Source organism: Panthera tigris, chromosome F2 (assembly GCF_018350195.1).
Source record: "Panthera tigris isolate Pti1 chromosome F2, P.tigris_Pti1_mat1.1, whole genome shotgun sequence".
In the NCBI taxonomy this organism is placed as follows: Eukaryota; Metazoa; Chordata; class Mammalia; order Carnivora; family Felidae; genus Panthera; species Panthera tigris.
The window spans coordinates 33,852,070-33,874,965 of NC_056676.1; the positions used below are offsets into that span (position 1 = coordinate 33,852,070).

At 37.9% G+C, this 22,896-nt stretch overlaps 1 protein-coding gene across 1 annotated transcript; it reads right to left on the bottom strand.

Annotated features, from left to right (window-relative positions):
• Positions 1 to 324: 324 nt before the first annotated feature.
• PSKH2 (protein serine kinase H2) lies at positions 325 to 18,852 on the bottom strand. Its single transcript, XM_042973580.1, has 3 exons — positions 18,668 to 18,852; positions 13,671 to 14,337; positions 325 to 630 (listed from the first exon to the last, which is right to left on the bottom strand). Exons 1-3 carry the CDS (start codon positions 18,850 to 18,852, stop codon positions 325 to 327), a joined length of 1,158 nt encoding a protein of 385 aa, XP_042829514.1.
• Between the last annotated feature and the right edge of the window lie 4,044 nt (positions 18,853 to 22,896).

The following is a 22,896-nucleotide window of genomic DNA, read 5'->3' on the forward strand; positions in this document are numbered from 1 at the left end:
GTCAGATGGTCAACCGATGAGTCACCTGGGCTTCCCTTCTTCATCTATTTCCAATTATATAAATACATTTAGTATTTATTATACTACTTATCTTTTACAGAAGTATATTTTGGGGAATAAATGTAGACAAAGAAAAAAATTACAGACCAAAAAATGTTTAAAGCGAAGGTCAACATTACCCAACAATAACCATTTGCTCCCATTCCTGTGGAGCATTTTTAGGTGCTTTAATCATGATGAAATGGTCCATATTAACCTAATGCATTTAATGAAGTTAATAGATCTGCCTTAAAGTTGTTTAAAGTCATTTTGAAAGTTATCTGCTTACAAAAGTGCAGACAGTGATGATTCTTTGACCTTTAAGTTTCTCATGCTCCACATCTGCTTTGATTTGTGATAAGACTGTGACTTAGAAGACTGTGCAGACTCAGGACTCTGAGAGTGGGGAGACGCCTTCCGCATGAGGTTCCTGGATATGACCCTCTGAAGATTCTTCATGGAACACCCTGCAGCCCTGGTGATCACCCAGGGGTGATCCAGGGCCTGCCCGGCTGACATGCGCTGACTAGCCTCCAAAATAAGTAGTTTGTCTATAAAGTCCTTCGCCAAGTGGGAAATATTTGGCCAAGGCTAGAAAGGAAAAAGAAATAAAATAGAATTAAATAACTAAAATAAAAACACACAAACACACATAGAGAATAATCTTCTTAATGACATAAATCAACGCATATCAAATCCAAAAGACTTTTTCAAATAAGCAAATTAAATACTATATTATTAAATATATAGTGAACCTGAAAATCCACTTTTGAGAAAGGCAAAATAAAAAAAAATCTATTTGGCAAAAGGAAACAACAAACACAAATTCTGTTCCAAACTTTCTGTTCAGTGAATGAGAATTCCTTTCTAGAAATCTGTCCAGCGTGCTGCAATTAGCCATGTGAGTTTCCACATCACATTTATGTAAGCTGGACAAGGAAGAGCAGCTGTTGTACATGAAGTACACCAGTATCGAGTTAGTATTTCCCACATTCTGGTCATCTCGTAGAGTCCCCATGACTCCAAGAATGAGCCAGAGTGGGAAGTGGGATGGATTGAGAAATCATCAACTTTTCTCTCCCTTTGAAAACTTATTCCACACTTAGGATGCCTTCATCTCCACAGCCTCGAGAGAGAAGGAGAACAAAGAAGGCACTTCAGTGAAGACTGGCTGCACTGCATTTCCTCAACACACACAGGGCCCTCACTGTTCCAGTCAGCTGGCTCCAAGTGGGATCCAGCATGTAGCAGAGATATGGCAGGGTGCAGTATGTACAACCAGCTATTTGATGGTTCAGGGATTTATTCTGGCAAAATTACAGCTTTGGCACACACTTTAAATAGAATAGCAGCAATTCATAGTGACTTCTGGGAGGGTAAAGAGAGCTGTGGCTTTACATGTGTTTTCTGCATTACCTACCAATACATAGCATATATCTAGGAAAAAACTATAGTTTTGTATCCCTTGTCATCTACAAAGGAGAAACATTGAGAAAATTGCCAGTTCATTTGCTGTATCTTTAGCAGCAATTTCTGATTGACATGTATTTTTAAAAAATTGTATCTCCTGGGGCGCCTCGGTGGCTCACTGACTCTTAATCGCCTGACTCTTGACCTTGGCTCAGGTCATGATCTCACGGTTCGTGAAATCCAGCCCCGCACTGGGCTCTGCACTTACAGTGGGGAGCCTGCTTAGGATTCTCGCTCTTCCTCTCTCTCTGCTCCTCCCCAGCTTGTGCATGCACATGCGCACGAGCTCGCTCTCACTCTCTCTCTCTCTCTCTCTCTCTCAAAATAGATTTTAAAAAATTATCTCCCAAGAAAGACAAGGAAATCCTTACAACCTATTGTCTTTGTCCTCATGTAAGGAAAAATCAGAATCTAATCAGATATCACAGTCTCCAATCTCTTAACACTCTATTAACCTAGAATTTGAATCAAAAGAAACCAGTAGGGGAGCCTGGGTGGCTCAGTTGGTTAAGCGTCTGACTTCAGCTCAGGTCATGATCTCGCCTTCAGTGAGTTTGGCCCCCGCGTTGGGCTCGGTGCTGACAGCTCAGAGCCTGAAGCCTGCTTCAGATTCTGTATCTCCCTCTCTGCCCCTCTCCCACTCACACTCTGTCTCTCTGTCTCTGAAAAATGAATAAACCTTAAAAAAAATTATAAAAAAAAAGAAACCAGTAAAAAGGAATTGCTCTTTTTTTTCCTTCAGTTTACTTAGGTAAATGAGATGCAAAAGATATTTATGCCAAAAATAAAATGCATGAAATAAATGAATACATTTGCCAAATACTCAAACACAGGAAAAATAAAATGTAAACGCTGCATGTCTAGACAAAGTGCGTCAGGGGCTGACACTCATCCTCTGCTTTGGCTAGACATCTATTTGGCTCTGGATCCAGACACATTTATCTAGGCTCAAGGTTAAATTAGAAGTCTCCAATGGAACATTATAAGACAAGCAACTGAATCTTTCTGGAAAATGTAAAATACAGGTAGTGAGATTTATGGAGAGCTCATTAAGATGACCTCAAATGAATATACACTTAAAATGCAGTTGCAGAAAATAAGGTAACATGGAAAAAAAGTTCTTCAGCCAAAGTACATTATTCAAACACGGGCTATAAACTACAGGACTCCTGAGCCATAAAGAACAACTGGAGAGTACCTAGGAGTGAATTACGTATTACACATTAGAAAATGACAGGTATAGAAAAAATGTCAGAACTATTTTATTTTTATCTTTTTAATATAAAATTTATTGTTGTCTCTGTTGTATAAAGTATAAAATAAATACATATATATATATATTTATATTATATAAATGAATAAGAACTGAGTGTGCATGCTCACATTTCTTTAACGAATAGTGTTATCTGACCAAAAATGATTTAGAGGGGCACCTGACTGGCTCAGTCAGTAGAGCAAGCAACTCTTGACCTTCGAGCCCCACACTGGACATAGAGATGACTTTTTAAAAATAAAGATTTGGAGACCACACATTGAACCACATTCATATCCTGGACGAACTCTCAATGCAATCATTGTGTCCCTTCACCAGCCTGGACAGCCACTTTGCCATTTCCACTCTTTGCCTTGAAAATTCTTCTGTTCGGCTCTCCTCAGCAGTCTCAAGGAGACACTGTCATCAGTCAGCCTGTTAACCCATCTCAATATGGAAAAAGCCTGGGATTGAGGTAAGTGGGTCTGGACTAGACAGGCTATCTGGCCCTCTATAGCTCTAAACAAAGGATCTCAGTCTTCTCATCAAAAAAATGGGGATCATCATATCTCTTTCATAAGAGTGCCATTCAGGGGCGCCTGGGTGGCGCAGTCGGTTAAGCGTCCGACTTCAGCCAGGTCACGATCTCGCGGTCCGTGAGTTCGAGCCCCGCGTCAGGCTCTGGGCTGATGGCTCGGAGCCTGGAGCCTGTTTCCGATTCTGTGTCTCCCTCTCTCTCTGCCCCTCCCCCGTTCATGCTCTGTTTCTCTCTGTCCCAAAAATAAATTAAAAAAAAAAAAACGTTGAAAAAAAAAAATTAAAAAAAAAAAAAAAAAGAGTGCCATTCGAACCAAATTAGATCAAATATGTGAAAAATGGTTTTCAAAATATAAAATGTCATATATATTTGTTGTTCTTGTTCTTGTTCTTGTTACTATTAAACCACAATGTAACTCCTTCCTCAGCTCTTTCGTGGACATATCCACTGACTATATTCAGAGAACTGGAAGATGAAAATTATCTAAAACTTCTCATACCAGTTCCACTTACTATTATCATGATGAATGTGTGTCCTGAAAACACTGTTCTGTGTTAAGAGGTAATGAGCCAAATACAAAGAAAGGTAACAAGACATCCAGATGGTTAACAGACACATGAAAAGATGCTCAACATCACTCATCATCAGGGAAATGCAAATCAAAACTGTAATGAGATATCACTTCACACCTGTCAGAATGGCTAAAATGAACAACATAGGAAACAACAGATATTAGCAAGGATACAAAGAGGCATCCTCTTTCACTGTTGGTGGGAATGCAAACTGGTGCAGCCACTCTGGAAAAGAGCATGGAAAACCCAAATGTTTAAAGTAGAACTACCCTCTGATCCAGCAATTGCACTACTAGGTACTTACCCAAAAGATACAAAAATACAGATCCAAAGGGATACATGCACCCTAATGTTTATAGCAGCATTATCAACAATAGCCAAATATGGAAACAGCCCAAATGTATATCGACTGATGAATGGATTAAGAAGTTGTGGTATATCTATACAATGGAATAAAGCTTTACCAAAAAAAAATAATGAAATCTTGCCATTTGCAATGACATGGATGGAGCTAGAGTGTATTATGCTAAGTGAAATAAGTCAGTCAAAGAAAGACAAATACCATATGATTTTACTCATATGTGGAATTTAAGAAATGAAACAGATGAACACAGTGGGGGAAGAGAGAGGCAAACCATAAAACAGACTCTTAACAATAGAGAAACACTAAGGGTTGCTGGGGGTGGGAGGATGGGTTAAATAGGTGATGGGTATTAAGGAGGGCACTTGTTGGGATGAGCACTGGGTGTTATATGTAGGTGATGAATCACTACATTCTACTCCTGAAACCAATATTACCCTATGTGTTAACTAACTAGAATTTAAATAAAAACTTGAAACTACAAAAAAGAAAATGGTAGCACTTTGTTTTATCCCAAGGTCATTCAATTAATTTAGTTACAAATAAATTGTAAAATTTGTGAGCAATTCAGTCTTTTTTTTCCCCTTTGTTCTTTCTTCCTTTCCTCATCTGGTTCTTTGCCTATTTGTCCTCTTGAATAGAAATTGGCAGAACTGTGTAAATCAACACTAACAAAAAGAAGGTATAAAACCAAAATTTAATACTAACAATTGCACTACTTACTCACTTTGGAAGAATAAAGGGAATTTAGAGAGATGGTAGCTTATAATCTATTGATGTCTTGATTCTTTCACCTTTAAATAGAGAAGTAAGGAATGACTTTAGTTTTGTGCTTTCCAATATCTTGATGAATAATTACTCCTAATGTGGTTCCTTTGCAGAAATGCCCATAGAGAATCACTAGTAAAAGTCATCATTAAGAAGCTAGACCCTACAAACATACACACACACACAAACACACACATAATATATGCAGTTCCTAAAATTCTAGATTCAACATCTTAAATTTTAAGGATTGTAACTCATGCTAAAATTTGATAAATATAGAGCTTACTGAAACAGGGTAATAACTATTCACAGATTTAATTACAGAGTTTTTAGAAAACTATAAATATCTATTTTTAAGTAGATAGATAAGTTGCCATTCAAATCTTTGAGCTAAGAGCACTCAACAGCAGCAGGTTTTAGAGGCACCTGGCTGGCTCAGTCAGAAGAACATGCAACTTTTCATCTCAGGGTTGTAAGTTCAAGTCCTACACTGGGTATAGAGATTACTAAAAAAAAATAAAAACTTAAAAAAAAATTTTTAATAGTTTTTATTGGAAACGTCTACTTATGACAATTCTCTGACTAGTATTTCTCTTCCTTTGAACTTTAGTGTATGGCCTTGGTAGGATTTCATTTACGCTCTACAATTAAATTTTATGTAAATGTGTCCAAAAGTAGCAATGAACTCTCCATGACCTTATTAGTTGTAGACCGGTAAAATCACTCTTCCTCAGCTCAGCAAGCAGGAGATTTTGTACATCATCCTTATGCTATAAATATTTAAAATTAAAACATTTTTCCTCTCAATCTACAAAGCAGACTTTAAATTGTGTTCTATCTTTGCCAAAACTAAAACTGCTCAGAGACAAAGCTAATTATGTCAGAATGCTTTAGCTATTAGGGAATTTGTAAACCCTGGAAAAAGTCAAAAGATATACCCAAGTTTATTACAGGAAGCATCTAATAAAAAATAAAAGTGGAGAAAGAGCCAATCAATCTTACACCAGGCTCATAAAGAGAATATTTTTGTGAGTTAAGGGGTTCTTGACATGAGACAAGTCATGCTTCTGGTTCTTCTTATAAGGAAAACACTGAAATTTAAAGAGGATTGAATAAAGCCTAATTTGTTTGAGCACTTATCACATTTCAAAGCACTCAAGGACATAAGAGTGACGAAAAATTGAATTGGCCTTTGAACTCTGAGTCAATGGTTAACTTATTCTTCCACATATAATACATATTTAGAACTAGTTCCTATTGTAAACCTCATAAACCAGAACATAAACAATATAACTATAACATTAAAACCAAGTATTTCTAAGTTTCAGAAGCTTTATGTAAATAGTTATTTTCTCCTCAACTCAATGAATTCCGCTGATGATATCAAGGTCAAGAAGTGCAACATAATCAAAGAAACAGATAACTACTTTCCATTCTAATCACTATCCCTTATACCAAAGGTAACAACTACACAGTCAAAAAGGTAATGCACATGGTTTTGATTCCAAGAAACACTCACTGTGATTGAGTTTCTTTTTTTAATGTTTATTTATTTTTGAGAGAGAGAGAGAGAAGGAGAGGGAGATAACAAGTGGGGGGAGGGGCAGAGAGGGAGACACAAAATCTGAAGCAGTCTCCATGCTCAGCTGTTAGCACAGAGCCTGACATGGGGCTTGAATCCACAAGCCCTGAGATCATGACCTGAGCCAAAGTCAGACGCCCAACCAACTGAGCCACCTAGGTATCCCTCACTGTGATTGAGTTTAAGGGAAGAATATATATACCTGTCCAATTTAAGTCAAAGAAGAGATGAAGAAAGTGATAAGTAGAAAATGAAGTACATTACGATAGGTTTTACAACTATTGAAGTATTTTCCATAAAACTACTTTTAAAGTAAAAATGTCATCTAAAAAGTTGAACACATTTTTGTGAACATAAGTTTTTAAGAACTAAACCACAGGAATGGGAACCAAATTACAGGAATTATGACCTAACTGAACTGTGGTTCATTTCATCATTGAAATTCTAGTCATGATGGAAAGAGAATGAAAAGGAATTAAAGAGCCAAATCTTTTGCTCTCCTTTCACTTTTTCCTACTTAATAACCTGCATGGAAAAGAAATATAGCAAAGAAAAAATAAGAGAAATAAATGGAGATGAGGATATAGAAAGAAAATTGGGGTCATGGCTGGTGACCAAAATCCATCAGATATGTTACCTCTCAGGGAGTGCATCAGTAAACTTTTTCCCTACCAGTATGGCAATCATAGGTGAATCTAAGTATACGGGGACCATTTTTTATCACTATCCATGTGGGATTTTTTTTAACATGTTTTTAATACCAATGTTTATCTTTGTCAGATGGCTAACTAACATGGTTGTAAGACTCATTTTATTATCAACTTATTTCACACCAAAAAAGACTGCTGTAATATAGTTATAATATAATTACACAATAATATATGATTCCCAACTCATTGGCAAGAATGTATAATTTACCATTAGCATTAAAATGTTAACACCACACTTCTCTCACTCTTCCATTTAAAAAATGAAATGGTGTACTTGGTAAGTACAGTGTGCACTGTAAGATATATATGTAACTAGTAGCTTATTTAAGCAAAATTCAAACTTGTAGTCCCTCTGTTTTCCATATTAATAGTAATAGTAACAGAAATAGCTAACACAAATATAGCACTATGTACTAATATGTTAAACTATTCCAACCACTTGACATCTTTTAGCTCATCTGATCTTCACAACCACCTTGTTAGGTAAACGCTATCATTATTACTGTTTTACAAATTAGGAAACTGAGATACAGAGAAATGAAGAAATATGCCCTAGGTTACATGCTTAGTAAATGGCAGAGCTGGGAGTAGAACCAGGCAGGATTGTTCTGGAGTGTGTCCTTAACCACTACACTACACTGTCTTACAAAATACCCACATAAATATACATTCACCTGCACACAAATGCTCTAAGATTCTTATTTTTTACTATACAACATACTCCTTTTTATGTCCTTTTGTATATGTTGTTCTGTCTACTTGGAACATACGAGTCTCCCTTTCAGAAACTCCTACCCTTCCTCTAAGACACAGCACACATGTCCTCTCCTTTGTGAAATCTGACCCAAATATCCTAAGTAGTAAGAGGCTGTCTTCCCTTCTTCCATGAACTCTGAGCCTTTGCTCCTACATGTATCAGAGCACTTAAATTTGAAGAGATACAAAAGAACACTTGGTCTCTCAGACAAGATCACCTGATTTCAAAGAGCAGGGTCACGGAGTATTTTCATATGGGTATTCCCAGAGCTGAGGATGATTCCCTAGCCCGAGGAAGGCTTGACAAGGAGGGTGGAGACCACACAAGGATGCTTTCCAACTATCTCTGGGAGAAATGGTGGGTGAGTCTTTTACTTACTATCTCCAGCATGAGCCCTGCCACCAAGCTGAAAGCCATCATGATGGTACTGGTAATAAAGTAGGTAAGTGAAGGCCTCCCTCACACAATAGATAAGAAGTTTTTTTTGTTTTTTGTTTTTTTTTCTTTTTGACCTGTGCTGTGTTTTTCCAACCTGGTTGCTCCTTGAGCATTGCAGGAAGTGACTGGAAAGGAGAACTACCCCTACCCTGCAAAGCCCAGTGAGTAGAGTAAATGTACCCTTCCAAACCACACTAATGTTCCAAAATGAATCTAATGAATTCAGCAACTGAAGGTATTAGTTATCTAAAATCCACCTTGCTATAAATTAAAATTTGTATTTTATGTTCAATGCAGTTACAGTTGAGATGCATTTACTCATGTTGTTATAAATCAGAATCTCTTTATAATTTTTAAAAACGATTATTTTTTGTTAAATGTTTCTCTATACTTAACTCTTCATGATATTTTATTGGATATAAAGTGGAAAATATGGTAGAATCCCAGCCTTCAAAGAGCCAACAACGTCTTGGAAAGATGACATATAGATTAAATGTCAAAACAAAAGACATTTCTCATAATCCTAAACACTATTCAGAGAAGGGAAAGAATAACACAGGTGGAATGGTCATCAAAGTTTCATGAAAAGGAATATATTTCACACCAAAATCAAGAAGAATTAAACATTAATATCAGAGCTAGTTTTTTGCTTATACATGGGTGGAGTCAGAGTATACATCTGCCAAATATCTAGCAAAATATTTGCTATATATATATATATATATATATATATATACATATTTTTTAAATTTTATTTTATTTATTTTGAGAGGGGGAAGACAGAGGGAGAGAGAGAATCCTAAGCACTATCAGTGCAGAGACTGATGCAAGGCTTGAACCCAAGAACTGTGACATCATGACCTGAGCCAAAATCAAGAGTTGGACACTTAACTAACTGAGCCATGTAGGCAACCTTGCTATATATATATTAAACACATCACTCCTCTTCATTATAAGAGATACAGCACTTAAATCTTTGGAAGTTTTGTCCTATTTATTGCACTTCTCCACCGGACTTCTAGAGAAAAGAAATGATTCACACTATGTGTCATAAATGGAATTTTAGTTATAGACAAAGGGACTTTAAAAAACAACACACATTTATTATCTTACAGTTCTGCAGGTTAACATGGGTTTTACAAGCTAAAATGGTCAGCAAAGCTGCGTTCCTTCTAGAGGTTTCAGGAGAGAATTCTTTCCTTGCCTTTTTCGGTTTCCAGAGACTGTCCATATTCCTTGGTTCATGACCCCTTCCTCAATTTCCAAAGCACATCACTCCAATCTATGTTCCTTTCATCAAATCTCTTCCATTTTTGACCATCCTGCCTTCCTACTGTAAGGACCCTGGTGATCACATTGGGTTCACCGAGATAATCCAGGATAATATCCCCATCTCAAGATCTTTAATTTAGTCACATCTGCAAATTCTCTTTTGCTGTGTAAGATTATACACCTACAGATTCTGGATATTAGAATAGGGACACCTTTGGAGGGCTATAATTCTGTCTACCATACCTATTCTCCCAGAATCAATGGTCACTCTGGTATTTAAATAAAATTGGTGCATTTAGAAATTACTAGGCTTGTTGTAAGTGGTAGGTATACAATGATATGATGACAGAGAAAATGTGAGGATATGCCTTTCTATGTCTATCAACATGTGTTTCCTAGATGTCATGGACTGAATGTTTGTGTTTCTCCAAAATTCATGTGTTGAAGCCCTAGCCTCTTGTATCACTGTATTTAGAGACGAGGTCTCCAAGGAAGTAATTAAATGAGGTCATAAGGGTGGGGCCCTGATCTGATAGGATTAGTGACCTTTTAAGAAGAGACACCGCAGAGTTGCCCCCCCCCCTCCCTATCCCCATCTCTCTCTCTCCACACACACAAAGAGGTTATGTGAGTACACCATGAGATGGCAGCTGCTTACAAGCCAAGAGAAGAGGCTTCATAATGAAACCTACCTTGTTGGAATCTTGGTCTTGAACTTCTCAGCTCCTAGAGCTGTGAGAAATAAGTTTCTATTGTTTAAGCCATCCAGTCTGTGGTATTTTGTTATAGCAGATTGAGATGACTAAGACACTTGGTAATATTGTAAGAAAATGTTAATATGATGGACATGGATGCCTCACAAACACGGAAAAGAAAACCAAGGGAATATAAATCCAGTAACATTTTGCAAGCAGCCACAATCTTACTCTCTGTTATATGTTATCTGGGGCTACCAACAGGTATTTCCTCAAGATAGAGCGTGCACCATGGAGATAATGTCAGTGCTCCAAACAGAGCTTGAGCCCCTCTTTTCTGTATGTACCCACACCCCCTTCCTTTGGAGTGCTTTGCTTCTTTTGTTTTTAATGTTTACTTATTTTTGAGAAAAAGAAAGAGTGTGAGTGGGGGAAGGGCAGAGAGAGAGGGAGTCACAGAATCTGAAGCAGGCTCCAGGCTCTGAGCTGTCAGCACAGAGCCCAACGAGGGGCCTGAACTCACAAACGGTGAGATCATGACCTGAGCCGAAGTTGGATGCTTAACCGACTGAGCCACCCAAGTACCCCTGGAGTGCTTTGCTTCTAAAACCCAATACCTTGCTTTTTTCAGTGACCACCCTGGGGCACTTGGAGCTACTTGCCTTTGATCCCCAGAGAATATAAAAATTTACCACCAGCTCCCCACCACCATCACCCCCATTGACTAGCAGAGAGGGGTAGATGTGAAAGCCCAACTCTCCTACCTCAGGTTGAAAGAATGCTGAAGAATTCTTCCCTGCAAAATGAGGCTGACCTTTATGGCCTTGGCCTCTTCACCTTCCTTGTCCTGATTTCCAGACTCCCTTACCTATCTCCTGGGAGTCTACCCTTAACAAGTCACTTGAACCTGAATCTTCTTCTCGGGTTTCTTGGCCTTTAGGGGAACCCAACCCTAGAAACCCTCTGAATTAAACCTGATAAAAGGAGTTCTTAAAGAATATTTGCTTATTATTCTCACACATTAAAAAAGCAACAGTGATATCTAGTCCGAACATGGCCTAATAAACCACACTCCCAATAGTCATACTGTGTGCAGTCTCCCTCCACATTGAATCTGGGTTAGCCTAAGGCCCACAGAACTCACAATAGAATGAGGCAGAAGTAATGCGGTGCCATTTCCAAGCTCAGCCTTCAAGAGGACTGGCAATTTCCACTGTCTCCCTCTTGAATACTCCTTTTTGGAAAGCCTAAACTAACCTGTAAAAAGTCTGACTATTCTGCTGGAGAGACTCCATGGAGAAAGACCCCAAGAAGAGAAGGCTCTACGAAGCATAGAGAGTGGAGGGGGGAATAAGGGTTCCGGTGACCTAGATGACCCCAGATTTCCAGCCATCCCCATCAAGATGTCAGACATTAGAAGAACCATCATAGATATAACGTCGCAGTCAGGCCACGATGACGGCAACTCCACCCAACAGTACATAGAACAGAAGAGTCACGGAGCCATAGCAAAAACAGAAAGACATATTCTTTATAAACAAAAGAACAACAGAAACACAAAGATATTCAAATTATAAAGAAAAAAACCAAAATGATCCATAATCCCCAAACCAGGAAATGAGCTCTGTTAACATTTTACTGTATTTCTTTTAAGCCTTTTTCCTATGCATACATTTTCCCACATGATTGTGATTATACTCTATACATAGTTTGTATTTTGCATTTTTATTTTCACTTGGTAGTATACTGTGCACATTTTTCCAATATTTGTACAATTTTTAAGCATACATAATTTAGAAACTATCATACTCTATCATATGGATGTCTCATAATATGCAAACATTCTTTTAGGGTTTTTTTTCCAATTATCCACTTTTGTAACTATAGCTCTGATGACCATCTTTATACTGAAACCTTTGCTGCATCCGGGATTATTTCCTTAGATTGTTAGAAGTGGAATTACTAGATCAAAATATATAAACTTTTAAAAGTTCCAGATGCATATTTTCAATCTACTTTCCAAGAAATCTGTAAAATTTTCCCTCCACCAGCAGCGAATGAGATGGTTGATCTCTTAATACTCTTAGCAATGAATCAAGTTGAAGGTTTTTTTTAATCTTTATTGATTTAAAAAAATTTTTTTAAAGACTTTGTTTTCATTTGCATTTTTGGGATATTAGTGAGGGTGAACATTTTTCAAACTTTTAATAATCAATGGTACTGAACTGTGTGTGAATTCTCCCCATCCTTTCCTACCTTTCTATGTAAGTCTTAGTTCTCAATTACCAATTTCGATGAGTTTTTTACAATGCATACATCTACAGTAAGATATTAAAGCTCTGTCAAAGTACAGAAAATATTATATTTAAATTTCTTCTTTAGCTTTTGATTTTGTGCAAGATGTTATACATACAGATATTATACCTTAAGTAGATATAATCAAACTACCAATATTTTTCTTTATGAGACAAAGAACCCTTTCATACTTAAAAAGATAATGTATTTGGTCACTTGCTGAACATGAAATGAATTTCCCTTTTTGTCAGGCATCCTACACACAAACATTGACAACTTTCCTTCTCTACTCAAAACAATAAGAAGTGAACACTTTCGCGAACACTGGGAGCTCCAAGTTTAAACAATGGATAAATATTTTACATAAGCTGTAAGGCTAAACGTTTCACTGAGGAAACATTATATCACAAAAAAGGCTTGGATTATCTAGATTCAAGGCAGAGTATCTCTCACCAAACACCCAAGCATCATGCTGAGCTTCTGGTACACATTAGTCTACTCAGCTGATGGAAGAAAAACTACACACAAACTAACTTGTCTACTTAATTATTAATGTCATGTACTGACCACAGACAACTCAGTAATCGAGGCCCTTGCCACCTTCAGATCAATGGCTCTCATCCAGAGGTGGTTTTGCCCCAAAGGGGACATTTAACAATGTCTGGAGACAATTTTTGTTGTCACAATTTGCGGAAGGTGTTGAATCTAGTGTATTTACTAGATATTAGTATCTACCAGTAGTGTATAGAGGGTGGAGTGAAGGCCAAGGATGCTTCTAAATATTCTGCAATGCACAAGAAAGCCCCACTCCCATCCCCTACGCTACCCCCCTGTAAAGAATCATCCAGCTCTAAATGTTAATAGTGCTGAGGTTGAGAAATTGCACTAAGCTAAATTAATAAGAATTAAATTATTTCTTACCTCTCCTGTATAATTATATTTGCCTTTCAGAATCTTCCTGTAAAGTCTTGTATGGTTTTCATCATCGAAAGGCAGGACTCCACTAAGTAAAACATAGGTGATTACACCAAGAGCCCACATGTCCACGGCACTAGTATAAGGTTTCCTTAGCAAAATCTCGGGGGCTATGTACTCTGGGGTCCCACAGAGTGTCCTCATTGTCCAGTCTCCACTTTTGTTCCCAGAGTGTGCCAAACCAAAATCTGTGATTAAAATTTTCGACTCGGCACCTGGGTGATAATATAAGAGATTTTCAGGCTTTAGGTCCCTGTGGGTTATTCGCAATGCATGCAGATACCGGATGCCATCTGCAACCATCTGGAGAATTCTGACAGCGTCCTGCTCTGTGAAGGATCCCTGAGTAATGAGTCGGTCAAAGAGCTCTCCTCCCGTAGCCAACTCCATCACCATGTAAACTCGATCCTGAGCCTCAAAGATCTCCACGAGCTGAACAATATAACGGTGGCTAACCCGCCTCAGGATGGTGAGCTCTGATTCACATGCTTCTCGGCCTTCTCTCACTCTGGTTTCCATCACTTTTATTGCAAAAGGTTTCTTGGTGGTCTTCTGCTCCACCCTGAGAACCTTGCTGAAATTGCCTGTCCCAATAAGAGCCTTGATGTCATATCTATTGGGAAGAAAAGCCAAATCTGTTATCCTCTGAATTGATGATTCTTAAAATTATTTAAGTTGGTGCTTTGTATCATCTTTTTATCTATCTTTATATCCCCTCATCCAATTCCCTTGCTCATTACAGCTTAATCGTATTTATTACTTTTGAAGTCCTCTCCAGATTCTTCTTTGGAATGTAGGTAAGTGATATGAAAATAATTAGTTGGTGGAAAGAGAACTATTAAAACAACAGTCTTTATAACAACAGTTACCATTTATTTTACATTTATTGTGTGCAAGAAAATTTATTTTAAAAAAATCTTCTCACAATACTCTTATTGACTAATATGATACTATCCCCCTTTTATAGGTAAGAAAATTAAGAATAAAAAAAGTTAAGTAATTTCCCAAGGCCACACAGATTGTAGTTGAAATGGATGGGAATTAAATCTAACCCCTTCAAATGTATTTCACCAAAATTTCATTGAAGAACTTTAGGATCACCTTCTACCATTTTCTTTCTTCCCCACAACACTTGTTTTTATTATTCTGCAACAACAACCACCAAACCAAGTGGAGGAAATAAAAAAAAGAAGCTTAGTCCTGTTTATAACTTCTCATAAGAAGGAGGAAATCATATCACAAGACAGGGTCTTCTTCAGGTTACTTGACCGTGAGCTCTCAGTCCGAGCGAGGCACATGCCCTATTTCATCCACAGTAGCGCTTTAATAGATAACCACTGATTAGGTAAATATGTCTGGTGGGGGTGGCGTTAGAACCACAGTTTCCTCCCACCTGACCCTCAGCTCTTGCAATTTCTGCACTGGAAACAGAATTTTAACATGGGATATATGTTAATGTGTAAAGTATCTCCCAGAAAGGCCAGGAAGTCAGCTAGGATTTCAAAGGCTGGTGACCTTGAACTTGAATTATTTGTGTAAATGTCTATGTCCATCTAAGAGTTCTATCAAATTTAACTCTCAATTTAAGAAATGTTGATGGGGTACCTGAGTGGCTCAGTTGGTTAAGTGTCTGACTTCAGCTCAGGTCATGATCTCATGGTCTGTGAGTTTGAGCCCTGCATCGGGCTCTGTGCTGACAGCGCAGAGCCTGGAGCCTGCTTCGGATTCTGTGTTTCCCTCTCTCTCTACTCCTCCCCTGCCCGTGCTCAGTCTCTCAAAAATAAAACATTAAAAAAAAATTTTTGTTTTAAAGAAAGAAATGTTGAAAAAGTGCTAAACTTAGAATTATGATTTTACATCTGGAAAGAATATTAAAGAATGATTTAATCCAACCCCTCATTTTACAAATGAGAAAATTGAAGATCAGGCTAGCCAACTGGTTAAGTTCTAGAGTGAGGATGAGAACCCAGGTCGCCTTACTTGAATGTAATTTGGTGCTCTTCCACTTTATTAGAACTTCTCCCAGGAAAGGATGCCAGCAAATGGAAACGTGCCCTGGGAGTATGCAGGGAAAAGGTAATTCTTTAAGTTGCATACTCAATACCAGAGATTCAAATGCAAATCTCAATCTGTGCTTTAAATAGCCTTATTTCTTTTTGCTGAGTTTATTCTTCCAGTAATTTTCCCCCCACCTATCTGTTCCTTATATTCCTGTGCTTACTGAATAAAAATGGCATTTGGCTGTACCAGCTTACTGAAAACAGCTTTGTTCTATGCAGTGCATTTAATTTTCTGGCCAATTACTTTATCAAAACAGATAGCAATTTACTCGTCTTAAACGGATTCTGTCACCTCTTCTCTTTCCAACTTTGCTTTTATATTCACATGCACTTTCAGGTTGATTTTGAAGATAATCACAGGCATTTCAAATTCTATTGCTTTGCAAACCAACCAAGTTTTACATTTACCTCTAATGTGGATGAAAGCACTTTGCAGATACTAATTTATCACTATGCCCTCAAAACTGCAGGCGAATTCATTTGCTCACGGAATTAATCATCAGCTATCAGACCAATTACCATCTCTGAGGAACTACACTCTTTTGCTTAAATAAAAGGAGCTTTATTCAATACTGTTAAGGGGCCTTCATCCCAAATATTTGAAAAACTGCTAGTAATTTGGCACTGAGGGAAACATAGGCTTTAAGCCAAAATGTAGAGTAGTGGAAATAAATGATTGCAGATTGAATAACCAATGTCCCATAACAAATTCCAGTAACTGCAGCCTTGCTTGTGAGCCCTTGATGGCATGGATGGTGACGATTTTTATGACTTGAGTGGCTAGATCTTATGCAGTGCCTGGCACAGAGGGAACAGCAATAAATGTTGAATGAAAGAATCGTTCACTAAATACCTATTATTTCCAAATTATTACATATACTTTGAAAACATTAACGATCAAATCAAGCATCGGAGAAGGCATTTATGAGCCCATTCCTTCCCTTCCACTCCTCCACTCTTACCCATCACCCAACAAAACAGCCTCAAAGTTAATTTTGTAGGTGGTGCAATTGTACATTAGCCTAGAAATTATAGAAATTGAAATTATTCCTGTAACTTCAGCTGCTACAAACTGGGGATCTTTTGAACATGTATTTAAAAAATGACACATGGAAACAATAGTAATATCACAACCTATTTGATAGAAATAATTGTAATGAACTCCCAAGAAGAAAGCGAATATCCTCAGATTTAAATTCTATCAGCTATATTCTGCAAGAGTTCTAAGTGGAATGACAAAGGAGAAGAAAGACAACTGTATTCTAGAGTCCATTCTGCCTCTAACTTCTACAAGTCAGTTAATCTTCTGGGGCTCAACTCTCCATCAGGTAAAGAAGAGCCTTGAGTTAGTCGCTAGAGCCCTTACAGCTACAGCCCTTAGAGTGTCGTGACCCTCCACCTCTATGACCCCTTCACACCTACAGGACTAGGGACTACCCTGCCGATGGAGGTTATGAGAGCAGAAAAGCCACGATTCTCTGGCTACAGATGACCAGAGATACCATCTAACCAATTTGTCATGATAAGATCCCATGTCCATTCTGATTCAAGTTCAGTTGGATCAGCCAACTTTGTCTCTAAGCTTCGCAGCTACTGGACTCATCCACAAGGTACCTTTGTATTTGAAGTTGCCAAGTAGGCCAGGAAATGGCTCAGCATAGACTCTGTTCACTGCTCTGTGATGAAGTAAGCACACAATTCTAGTGCCAGAAGTGTCCCTGAGAAGCCAATGGAGCCAGCCACCACTGTGTCCCGCCAAGCCCTGCAGAGTGGAAGAGGATTTCACGATTTTCTTTCTCTACGTGTCCAACATGGTACTCACTGAGGAAGTTATTTTTCAGGCCAACCAACCCGCGATCCTTGCTCATTTCTTGCAGAGTCAGCTAGGTCCTATGTGTGCCATATGAAGACAAGAGTAAGTACTGCACCAATACCTAAATAAAAATTTGTGCCCTGCACTGTGCAGCATAATTTCCATATATTATTTTAATTATCCTCACAACACTCCTATGGAGTAGATACTATTATTATTCCCACTTTACAGAGGCAAAAACTGAGGGAGGAGAAAGGCTAAGGAACATTCTCAATTAGACATGCAAGAAGAGACAGGAGTGGATCTCGAGTCTGGCTGATTCAAAGACTTGTTTCTATCCTGTGAATTATAGGGTAGAATGTGGTAAAGATCCTTCGCAAACCAGGCCTGTCTGGACCCTGCCTCAGCATATCTGTGGCAAGGCTCTCATCCATCAGCCCTATAGGGGTTGAGAGGCCTTCCGCTTTCCCCGGCTCAGAGGCCTGGGACCCCTCCCTTTCCTCACTGCTGTTCCTCCTCCACTTTCAGTCTGGAATCTTCCACATCCTCTGCCCTCTCTGCTCAGAGGTGTCAAAGAAAATCTGTCCCTGACTCTTATTGAAACCAATGAAGACGACTTTATTCCAGACTATTTCAAATGAAGTCAAAACTATTGCAGTAGGAGAGAGACTGACTTTAACTCTGTTTAAACAAAAGCCAAGAGAGTTTCAGCACTGAGAGAGCTAGTAGAGAGATAGTAGGGCACATTAGCTTGGTGGGGAAGGTGGTCGACATGAGTAGGCCATCCGTGCTAATTGGGGCTCTCGCAAGTTAGGCTCCCCCCTTCCCACAAAGACTGGGAGAAAGTGGCCCCATGATTACATTTCAAAGGGAATGACATTCCTTGAGAAAGACATTCCTGGGTTGTGGAAGACTTACATCTCAAAGGGGCAGAGAAAGAATTTAGTGACATCAGGGGCCTAGCAGCATGAAAGCAGCTGGTCTAAAGCCATCTTGATCCGTCTTTAGTCTACCTTCCTCCACCCAGCCCCAGGCCAGCCCCTTTGCCAGTGCTTAACCTGCCGCTTTACCTGGCAAGGACACGCGGATCGAACCTGGCGCGGAATCGGGCCACCTGCATCCTGCGAGCCGCCTCGGCCGCCGCCTCGGGCCCGGGTCCTACGCCTCTGGAGTTAGCGCAGCCTTCACCCTCCTGCTTGACCCGGGGCAGCAGGGGCGGCCCCGGGACCACCTTCGTGCTGACGCCGCAACCCATGCCCACCGCACTCCCGAGAGGGGCCTGGAGCACAAGGCGCCACCGCGCGTTTATCCGCAGACCAGCAGAGCAGAGGCGGGACAGAGCGACCCGCCCCCAGAGCCGACCTGGGAAGAAACCCCACTGTGGGTCTTTGTTGGGAAAATTACTTTCAGAAGGTCCCGCTGCCATTAGGTCGCCTTCATCGTCACTGACCACCTATCTGTGCGTGGAGTTTGACGTGGTAAAAGCAAAGTGGACGGACGAAAAGGCAGGAGCCTTAATTCTCTGGGACTCAGTTTTCTCACCTGTAAAGTGACGATGTGAACATAAAAAATTATATGAATCTATGAAACATACAATCTTTGTAAAGGACTTTGTCTCCAAGACTGAGCTCATATCCAGATGACATGAACATTAAATATATATACTTTGTGTATGTACTTTAAACTCTAAGAGCTTATAATATTTAAAGTATATAATAGTACTGTACTCTATGCATTAAGTAAACACACTAGTCTGTTTCTGGTACGCCACTAACTCTCCTACAGCTGGAAAAGCCTCCCCTCTGGCTGATCCATCCGAAATAGAAAGACTGGGAGCAAAACCAGATATCTAGAATGCAGTCCAACTCACTGTGCAACTACAAGAATAAAATATATAAAAATAAGATTATATAATCCCTCTATATATTATGTAGAGATTGTGTAATCTTAATATATTAATTATATAATGTAATTATTATATTATTAATTATAATTATTATACAATATATAATCTTATATATGAATGCTATATATATGCATATATATGCATATATATGTATATATATATATAGCATTATATATATAGCATTATATATAATATATATAGCATTATATATTATATATAGCATTATATATATAACATATATTATATATAGCATTATATATAGCATTATATATATAACATATATTATATATATATGAATGCTACATATAATATATACATTATATATAGCATTATATATATAATATATATAGCATTATATATTATATATAGCATTATATATATAACATATATTATATATATATGAATGCTATATATAATCTTATATATGAACGCTCTTTGCATTCATAATTATCCATATATGTATGGATATGGATATTTTATATATTTGGCAAATATTTCTTTTGATAAATGATATTTTATGTATGGATTTGATATCAGTATATTGATTATATATAATTCACATTGCTAAATGTGGTAAGTGGTAGGTAAGTGATGTGTGGGAAGTGAAATTCAGTCAAGACCAAGGAGTCAATATCAGGCACCTGTAGCAAGTTGTAGAACCAGAACTGGAGGCCTAGTCTCCAAACTTCCAGTCAGGTGCTCTTTCATTTGTGCCGTTGCCTTTATAATTTCATTTAATTTTTAGTTTGGTTTAACAGAATATCTGTGATGAGTCAATTAGTCATGGATTTGCCCAGATGAACTGTATTTTGAAGGAAAATTTGAAATATGACTTGGGGGTAGTTGAGAGAAAAATGAACCTATCCTATGGAGAGAGCTTAGCTACCAAATAATGAACTTTTCTTGATAAAAAACCCTCAGAATTCTCCAAATCCTAGGAAACAAAGAGATGCAGCAGTGAAGGCATCAGGCAGTCAGTTATGAGGAATTCCTTCTGTGTGTCTGGGTGCTCCGGGCTGCACTAACTGCAGAAAGTTCTGGTGTCCCGGCCATGGCTGGCTGCACAGCAGGAAGAGCTTTGTCAAGAGCCTTTCCCTAAACCTGAACCACATTCCTTGAAAATTGGCTAATACAGTCACTGATTTTAAAGCCTTGAAAAATGAAACAGCAATGGAAACTACTGATTAGTTCCTTTTTGGAAACCACCAACTATTAACTGGAAGTATTATTGGTCAAATAAATTCTGTGCCTGGAGAAAAAATTGAACTACTTAATGCATTCAAAACTTCTACTTTGAAGGCTTTCATCAAGATTTGAAATGTTGCAATGCTAAACTCACATCATAAGCATGTTCTTTTAGCCTAAGTGACCCATGAGAAAGGGTGATACCTAAAAGTAACTTGTAGAATAACATCTTACTACACAGAGTTTCCTATGTGTACTTTTCTTTATTGTGCATTAATTGCATTATTTGGGAGGCCTCTCAAACTTTGTTTGGGACACATACTATTTACACATTAATTAACTAGTTATAGTTATTTAAATTATATATTTATCTGAGTTGAAGTAATAAAATTGTTCAAATGAGCTTTACACTTAATGCCAATTTTAAATGAATTTTTATGTTTACATCAATGTGTTTAGTGCCCATAAATTGCTTCCTATAACATTCCACTAGCTGAATAAATGGAAATGGTGTTTAGCATCGGTTCTGGGCTGAACTTAACTCCAGTGACATTTTCTGAAGAGTATTAAATAAATTGAACCTCCCTCCAGCTTCTGAAGGAAAAAACCTTACGTCATTCTCAACTCCCACTCATTGCCTAAAAGTCACAAGTTCTTATGAAATGGTCAGCCATAACATCCATAACAATATGCAATATATTTGCTCCAATCCCTCAGCACCAGGTTCTATCCTACACCTAGTTTTTAAAAAGCAGAGTTAGAAGTCGAATCCTGAAAATTGAGGATAAATCCTAAACACTGTTCTGGGCAATAGAGATTCTGAACCCATAGAAACTTCCTCAAATAACATTCTGGCTTATACTTCATAGATTGATGTAACTTGATTTGTGAGAGCTGCATTCCCCCATGTTACAATCCAACCCCTAAAGAGTATTCCACTGAGAGCATGTAAGGAATTATGCCAAATCAAAACCCATTAAAGACTTAGACTATCATTTAGAGAAAATTCATTTAACTCTTACATGAACAATATTGGTGGAAAACATGAAAAAAATTATAAACACTCTGTGTTCTGGTCTACTGTCAACCTTTAGGACACTTCAGTAAAAGAGAGCAACACAAGAAATTAGGGATATCACAGGGAGTGATATACTGGGAAGACCTTCAATTTTATGCCCTCCTGTATCTTAAAAGCTATATATATATATATATATATATATATATATATATATATATACACACACACACACACACACACATATATACGTATATACATATATATACATATATACGTATACATATATACGTATATATGTGTGTATGTGTATATATATACATATATACATATATATATACATACACACATATATATATGTGTATATATATATCCAAAAGACATTTTTAACACATAACATAAAGAATTTGCTTCATTTAGAATTGGATCCTCTAGAATTGTGATTTTGTTGTGGAGGTTTTTCAAGTCTTACTTCTCTTTAAAGCCTCCCTGTTGGGATTCATTTTCCCTAAAGTGATCTCACGCCTGAAACATCAGCTTGAAGGTGTTCATCTGACTGACTTCCTTTTACCCAAGGTGTGGGATTTGTGTTTGTAATGACAACTCCCATGGGGCTCTTTTAAGCACATTTCACATACACAGGGAAGTGACTGCATGCAAGCGACAGCACAAAGCTCTCTCTGAGCTTTGTTCCCGTGAACAAATAAGAAGACTCTCTAAGTGGGATGCCTTTGTGTGAAAGTCAGAGATGGGAGAAACTTCCCTGCTTCCCTTGGCAGACTATTTCTCACTCTCATGACACCTTACAAAAAAAAGAAAGAAGAAGAAAGACCATAATCCAGACAAGGCAGGAAGAAATTTTCAATGACTGAAACTGTTTTTCCTTCACTCAGTAATGAATTATTCATGTTAACTTGCATATCTCTAGATTTGGCACTAAGAGTACTTAGCTTTTATAGAACTTCAAGTTTTAAAAATTCTTTATCTTATAATTACAAAATAGAAGACAATATTAGTATACAGTACGAGGTAAGAGCTCTGTTGTCAAGTAAAAACACAAATTTCACTTTTTGTATAGAGGTGAATCAAAGAGGCTGACAATCATCGCAGTGAATGAAGTTTCTCTTTGTGCCTAAATTAAAGATAAAGTGGGACAGTATTTCACTTTTTTAGCTGATTCACCTAATGAAATT